This window comes from Andrographis paniculata, unplaced genomic scaffold (assembly GCF_009805555.1).
Source record: "Andrographis paniculata isolate CXL003 unplaced genomic scaffold, ASM980555v1 Contig15END, whole genome shotgun sequence".
Classification (NCBI taxonomy): Eukaryota; Viridiplantae; Streptophyta; class Magnoliopsida; order Lamiales; family Acanthaceae; genus Andrographis; species Andrographis paniculata.
The window spans coordinates 1,217,990-1,226,617 of NW_026137435.1; the positions used below are offsets into that span (position 1 = coordinate 1,217,990).

The 8,628-nt window shown below is 29.0% G+C and overlaps 1 protein-coding gene across 1 annotated transcript; it reads left to right on the top strand.

Annotated features, from left to right (window-relative positions):
- Positions 1-427: 427 nt before the first annotated feature.
- Positions 428-7,920, top strand: LOC127260552 (very-long-chain aldehyde decarbonylase CER1-like). The gene is made up of 10 exons (XM_051288319.1): positions 428-487; positions 606-829; positions 1,685-1,917; positions 4,309-4,528; positions 6,006-6,381; positions 6,469-6,576; positions 6,654-6,854; positions 6,988-7,086; positions 7,271-7,444; positions 7,726-7,920. Exons 1-10 carry the CDS (start codon positions 428-430, stop codon positions 7,918-7,920), a joined length of 1,890 nt encoding a protein of 629 aa, XP_051144276.1.
- Positions 7,921-8,628: the final 708 nt, after the last annotated feature.

Here is an 8,628-nt window from a genome sequence, read left to right on the forward strand (position 1 = left end):
AATATATATATTCTTTTTTTTTTATAAAATATCACATCACATCAGATTACTATTTAAATATAAAAAATTTGTTTAGTTGAAGTTTGGTTTTAAATTTTAGTTTGAATGTAATATTTAATGAATTAAATTAATATATTTTTATAAATTGTTTAATAAAAAAATAAAATAGAACTTCAAATAAACAATAAAAAATATCGTAGAAATGGTCCTCAAGCATGCTCAACCACTCGACATAATATACTTAAAAAATAGCGGATGCGTACTATTATTTATAAAAAAAATAAAAATAAAAGCAAAAGTATTAAGTGCAACAAATTAAACACACGTCTATATATATATATATATATATATATAATGGAAGCATCCCATGGCGAGGATTAGACAAGTCGTTTAACAAAAAAGACAATTTCGACGAAGAAATATAACAATGGCTTCCAAACCAGGGTTCCTCACTGACTGGCCATGGACATTTCTTGGCCCCTACAAGGTTCGATTATTCTCTTTTATTTTTATTTCTTATTTTTTCACTTCCATTTCTCTTCGATCTAAATCATTTGCAGTTCATTTTTATTTAATGTTGATTCGAATTCTTGAGACGTATGTAGTATGTGGTGTTGGCTCCATTTGCTATAAAAGCGACGTATTCATACATGACGAAGGGCGAGGGCGAGAGGGATCTTACGGAGTTTCTTATACTTCCCTTTTTAATATGGAGAATGGTGCACGATCAAATATGGATTTCTTTCTCCCGATATCGGACTGCGCAAGGAGCCAACCGCATAGTCGACAAATCCATTGAATTCGACCAAGTTGATCGGGAGAGAAATTGGTACATGTACATTCGACTCATGATATATATATATATATACTTTCTCTGTTCCATTTGAAATGATTCATTTAATTTAATATAAGTTATTTAAGGTAAAGTAATTTAATTAGTTAATGATAGTGAATTATGATATTATTTTATTATATTTTTATACTAGTAATATTGTTAGTAATTTTAAAATAAAAATTAATATATATAATTTAAATAAATTTGAAATATATGCTTAAATATTTTAAATATTACTATTTTCGTCCAATTCTAAAGGTTTCATTTATTTTTATTTGAATATTAATTATTATATTAAAACGTAGTACAAAGTAAAAAAAATTACAAAAAATACTTCTATTAGTTTGTTGTAATATTAATAGAAGGACATTTGTATGAAAAATTATACAAATATAAGGATTTTTTTAATGTTAAGTATAATGACACAAAAGTAAATGTGATCCCGTGAGGCGAACAGAGAGAATACAACTTAATAAAATATATACAATATGAATATCATTTTGTAGATAATAAAATTTTAAATAAATAAAAATTATATTTATTTATTTATAATTAAGATAAATTAATTTTATAAAAATGAGAAGTTTTAAATGAAGATAAAAATATTTATTTATTAAGAGAGATAGAAATAAAGGGATTTTGAGTGAGTCGATGTGTGATGTTATATATTATAAAGTTGATTAAGTTTATTTATATTTGTTAAGTATATTTAGATTCAGTAAAGTTTTTCAAAAATAGAAACGTGCCCAATTGAAATGCGACAAGAAAATAGAGACAATTGAAATGAGATGGAGAGAGTATATATTAATTGTAGTTGTTTCAATGATCTGATGGAACAATGCCATGCAGGGACGACCAAATAATATTTAACGGATTACTGTTCTACGTAATTCACACTTACATCAAGCAGGCTAGGCATCTGCCGTTGTGGCGAACGGATGGTGTAATCTTGACGGCTTTGCTCCATGTCGGACCGGTCGAGTTTTTATATTATTGGTTGCACCGCGTGTTGCACCACCACTTTCTCTACTCGCGCTACCACTCTCACCACCACTCCTCCATCGTCACCGAACCTATCACTTGTAAGAGAACTATAACCTTGCCACCAAAAGAGAAATGAAATTTACGGGGGAAAAAAAAATTACTATGTTCGTTCGGCTCTAAGGGTTTCATTTACTTTTTGTATGTTGATTTTTTAATATTAATTATTATATCAAAACATAGTACAAATAAATTTTTTTTTGTAAAAATACTTCTATTAGTGTTTTATAATACTAATAAAATGACAGTTGTACACAAAATTAAACAAATATAAAAATATTTTTAATGTTTAAGTACAATGACGCAAAAAGTAAATGTAACCATTAAAAACGGACAAAGAAAATATATATAAACATTATTATAGAATTGCATGCATATAATGGGTGTGTTTGGTTGTGATTTCAAATTGAAATCAATATTATTTATTTTGTTCGATTTTTAATGAAAATATATTATTTTCTCTTATAAAACATAACCTCAAAATATTATTTTTTTAAAAAAAAAATTAAATTAATATTCTATTTCAAATCATTTCAAACAACAATTAAGTTCGCAATTTCATGACACATGAAATGCCGGTACTTTTTGCTTATGATGCAACTCTAGAACAATTACTAGGGAAAAAATTATCAATCTCGCCATATATGTTTTTTTTTTTTTTTTTTTTTCATTTGTATTTTGAGCTCTTATTTGCAAAAGATTCATTTTCTTTTTTTCTTTTTTTTTTTTTACATGGCTTCTAATTCACATATAAAATTTACATTTCATTTCAAATTATTTTCAAACAATAATTAAGTTTGCAATTTCATCACACATGAAATGCCACTACTTTTTGCTTGTGATCGAACTCTAGAAAAAAAAATAATATCAAACTCGTCATATATGTTTTTTCATTTGTAGTTTGACCTCTTATTTTGCAAAATATTTATCTTTTTTGTTTTTTTCATTGGCTTCTGAATTCACATATAAAAATCTCATCTTTTTTAACATTTCGAAGGACAATTTTTTATTTTGCAAAATATATAACCAAATATAATGATGAAACACAGACACACACATATATATATATATATATATATGTGACAAAAATGAACATTGCCCATAAGTAGGCTACTTTGCAATTTTTCCCACAAATAATTCTTATTCTATATATGTAATCGCTTGTTTACTTTGAGTTACCACCTGAGATAAATAAAAGCTTCAAATAATAGTAAAAATAGTAAAATTAATAATAAGTAATCTCTCCTATATGTGTGGCCTTAAATTATACTAAATCAATCTTCTTGATAATTAACGTCTAGTTTACCTTCCTTAATAACTAATTTAACTTTAATTACATAATATATATATAATTATTGATTAAAATAAATATTGGATGATTATATATATCTAATTACAATCATATCCTACAAGGTAAACTCATCCTAAAAGCATATTTGTTTGTATTTTAAAGTATTCTGAATGTGAAATTTTTAATAAAAAATAGATATCGAATGTGTTTTATATCATAGAAAAAAAAAACAAATCCCTAAAAAGGGAGAAAAGGCAAACAAACACTTGACACACCATTCTTTGCACATTTCTTCGATCGTTGTCCTTTTTTCCAAAAAAAAGTAAACTATATGTGCTTTTGATTTTATTTCTTAGTTTTAGTTTTTTGTTTCCATAGTTGTTTGGATATGATAGTTTATTAGGTCAAATAATATACTTTTAGAGAATTACGAACAATTGTATAGTAAAAAAATTGAAACTAAATTCCAAAATAACATGTATTCCCTCTGTCATCCAAAATTATACTTATTTTTGTTTTTAGTTGTCATCCATAAATATTTTTGTTTCATTTTTTAGTAAAAAAAATACTATCTCCGTCCTATAAAAAGAGTAGTATAGACTTTTTACATGTTATTATTTGAATATTAATTATTATATCAATACATACTACAGATCAAGAAAAAAAATACAAAAATACATTTATTAGTCTGTTATAATACAAATACAATGACATTTGTAGAGTAAATTATACAAATATAATGATATTTTTAATGTTAAAAACAATGACGCAAAAAACAAATAATGCTCTTTATACGGGACGGAGGTACGTAGTACCACTTTTCTATTTTTGTGGAAAAATTTTCTATCTTTATATACTTTTCTTAAAAACGATGTCAGGTCAATTGGACATAAATTTATACAAATATAATTATATTTTTAATGTTAAATCAATACGCAAAAAGCAAATGATGTTCTTTATACGGGATAGGGGTAGCACCACTTCTCTATTTTTGCGAAAAAATTTTCTATCTTTATCTGCTTTTTTTAAAAACGATGTCAAGTCAATTAGATATAAATTTAGATGACGGAGGTAGTATGATCTTTTTAGGGATCAACAATTGATTATTTTTGGTTTTTTTGATGTTTGTGCTTATATGAAGCTGTGACCCACCCGTTTGGAGAGCACATCGCATACTTCGCGCTATTTGCAACCCCAATTCTTACAACAATATGTACCCGGACAGCTTCCCTTCTATCGATTTTCATCTACATCACTTACATCGACTTCATGAACAACATGGGACATTGCAACTTCGAACATATACCAAAATGGCTCTTCTCCGTCTTCCCTCCGCTCAAGTACATTATGTACACGCCTTCGTAAGTATTCATTTTTTGGATTTCAATGTTGGAGTAATTGAAAATTCACTACAAGAAAAAATCATTTTTGTAACAAAATATTTGTGTCTTTAAATCTACTTCTTCCGTTACTAATGACATTAGAGACGGAATTAGAAATGAAATTACATTAGCTACGTGAACTTTAGGGACGGAATTCCGTTACAAATATATTATTTTTTTGTAGTGATTTGGAATTTATAGGAGAAATTACTCATTAGTCTTACTAGTTACAACCATTTCATTTTCATTTTTAGTGAACTTTTAAGGGTGTGTTTGGTTGTCTTCAGCCGTAGTTCACTCTGTTATAAATGCTTTTCATTTTAATCATTTTTCAGAAAAAAAATTAAAGTATGATTAGTTACAATATTATATATTTTTTTTCTCTTAAATAAATAAATATGGATATAAATGTTGAAGATTCCTGATTTTTTATTTTTTTTATAAAAACATATTTAGATTAATTATGCATAAATATATTTTGAGATCATTTTTATTATACTTAATTTATTTGATGCATATATTTTAGAATACTTTAATATATTTTAATTTTTAATTCAATACTAAATATTATACTACCTCCGTCCACCGCCTATCTATCCATTTGCATTTGGCGTCATTGGTTTTAACATTAAAAATATCTTTATATTTGTATAATTTTTTGTACAAATATCATTACATTAGTATTATAAGACACCTATTTTTGTCGTTTTTTCTTGATTTATACTACGTTTTAATATAATAATTAATATTTAAATATTAACATGCAAAAAGTAAATGAATAAATTGGCGGTGGATGGAGGTAGTAATATAATACAAATAATAATAATCGTAATATTTCATTATAAACAGTAAAATCAAACTTATAGCCTCAATATAAACGGATATCTAAACAAAACCTAAATATCTTGGGAGAAAAGATAACAATGAGAATAGTGAGGGTGGAAGAGAATTTATTCTAACGCATTTATAGATATATATATATATGTTGGTTTACTTCCGTAAAATATAAATAAATGATGTGTACGTTTACAAGCTTAAACTTTAAGGTAAGACCTCATTTAACATTATTTAACATAGTATTATAGTCATAAGTTATCCCGCGTATATCCCTTTGCACGTGAAGGGTGTGTAACTTTTAGATGAAGCGGTCATTATGATCGATCGAAAATTTACCCTTTAGAATATATGGTTTCACTAGAATAGTTTCATTTAATTAGAATGTTTATGGTTTAGAAATTTAGGTGTGCAATGATCAAAGGATGAAGTTTGTCGGATTTACAATATAATTCTAATATTATTTTTACATAGTAATATATTTTTTATTTTAAAAAATATTTTTATTTAAATTATATTCAATATTTATTTTCTATTTAACTCAACAAGTTATGATCTATAATATTATTTCAATATTTTTTCGCATGATTCTTCTTTTTTTTTTCTTTATGATGCTACTTAGGTTTCATTCATTACACCACACTCAATTTCGGACAAATTACTCTCTATTCATGCCATTCTACGACTATGTCTATGGCACAATGGACCAATCCTCGGATTCATTGCACGAGAAGTCTCTAGTGAGAAAAGAGGAGTCGCCTGACGTGGTGCACTTGACTCATCTAACCACGCCCAATTCGATATACTATCTTCGGTTAGGATTCGCCTACTTGGCTGCCGAGCCACACAAGTCCAAGTGGTACTTGTGGCTAATGTCGCCTATCACTTTATGGTCGATGGCCATCACTTTGATCTATGGTCGTACATTCATCGTTGAAAGGAATCTCTTCAAACGCCTCAAATTGCAAACATGGGCTGTCCCCAAGTACACCATTCAAGTAAGGCTTCTTCATTTTGTTCTTTTTCGTGTCTCTCTTTTTTTTTTAACAAAAAAAAAAGAACATATACTTTTGTTCTTGGTTTAGTATTATACGCAATGGCAAAGGGAGTCGATCAATAAAATGATTGAAGATACAATACTCGAAGCCGAGGAGAAAGGAGTTAAAGTGCTAAGCCTCGGGCTCCTGAATCAGGCAAGTCATGTTTTCGATATGCATATTTTATTTTGTGTTGCAAATCAATGAGCTACCATCTATTCGATGTAATTTAGGATGAGGGGCTCAATGGAAATGGTGAGTTGTTCTTAACAAAGCACCCGAAGTTGAAAGTAAAATTGGTCGATGGAAGTAGTTTAGCTGTTGCTATTGTGATAAATAGCATTCCCAAAGGAACAACTCAAGTGTTACTTCGAGGCCATCTAAATAAGGTTTCTTATTCGATCGCCCTAGCCCTATGCCAAGATGGAGTTGAGGTACATTCAATCCTCTTAATGCATCCGCGCAATGCGCACATTATATTATTGTGGTTGTGTTGCATATGAACATATATAACAAAGGATATTCTCATAATGCCTTTACATAACCTTGTAATTTCAAATCAAATAGGTAATCACTCTTCGTGAAGACGAGTATAAGAAGCTTAAGTCGAGTTTTAATAGCAATGCCGCAGACAAATTAGGCCTCTCACAAAAAAATCTTCCCAAGGTATTTAACCAATAGGTTTATTCTTACTCTCCATGTTTAGTATGATGGATGTGATAGAGTTCTTTTAAAGTAATTTCTTTGACAACGATGAGCTTTTTTTTTTTTTTTTTTTTCTTTTCTCTCATTGTTTACGACCAAATGAATCTTAAGTAGAATGATTGTAATAGAAGAGTTATACACACAGGTATGGTTGATAGGAGATGGCCTAAGCGATGACGACCAGTTGAAGGCGTTGAAAGGGACAATATTTGTTCCATTCTCTCAATTTCCTCCGAAGAAAGCTCGCAAAGATTGTGTGTACCACAACACACCATCAATGTTGGCTCCAAAACATTTTGAGAATGTCGACTCTTGTGAGGTTAGAAGAAATTAAACTATTTCAAACTTATCATTATATATATATGAAGCCTTTTGGATTGCTAAAATTCAAATAATGTTAGCTAATGTATAATCAAATTGACTAGCTCAAGTTTACCGATGCTTCTCGGTAACTCTAAAATAACACACCCGATTCACCTCTTTGTTTATAAAATAATTATAAGAAATGGTTTTTCTAGCATCTATCCTCTAATTTGGAAAAAAGGCAACTATAAGTTGTTTGGAAAAATTTAAATATTTGTATGGTTTCCGTTTTTGAAGAACTGGCTGCCGAGACGAGTGATGAGCGCCCAACGAATAGCAGGAATATTGCACGCCATGGAAGGATGGAGTGAGCGTGAGTGTGGGAACACAATGCTCGACGTGGAAAAGATGTGGCAAGCTAGCCTCGAACATGGTTTCCGTCCCCTGACAGTGTCGACAATGCTGTCAGAGCAGAAGTATATAAATACATAATAATAGAGAAAATTGCAAAAAGGCTACACATATATACCTCATTATCATTGTTGTCTTGTATTTATGTTGCTGACAAAATATATATATCCTACATGTTTGCAAAAGTCGCTATTTCTATAATTTGGCCGCGCGTGGTGTGAACGTCACGAGCAGCCAAATGGCAGAAATAACAACTTTTGCAAACATGTAGGATATATTTTGACAGCTTAGATAAATAAAGGACAAAAGTGATAATGGAGTATACGTGCGATATTTTTTACAAATTTCCCAATAATAACACGATGTTGGAATAATGGGCATGTATTTGCAAGGAGTAATGCCATTGTGTGTTGCTATAGACGTTGCTTAGGAAGAAGCTTACCTTAAGGCATCTATGGTTATATATATATAGTTGTGAGAATATGTAAGAGAGTTTGTTGAACACTTGGTGATATTTATGAAATAAGTTTGACATTGTATTTATGTATGCCAAATTGTATATATATATATATATATATTTATTTATAAATCACGAGCTAGCTTGAGTTTTGATCTTGAGCCTGAGCCTGCCTGCAACATCGAAAAAATTCCAAATATGCACTTGTAAAATTGACTATGAGTATGTCCAAATTGGGGCATGAAGTTATCAAATTTCTTAAACCATACAGACTTAACAAACTTATGCATCGAATGCTTTTTCTTGTTCAGAACCATTCAGATTCTCGGTAA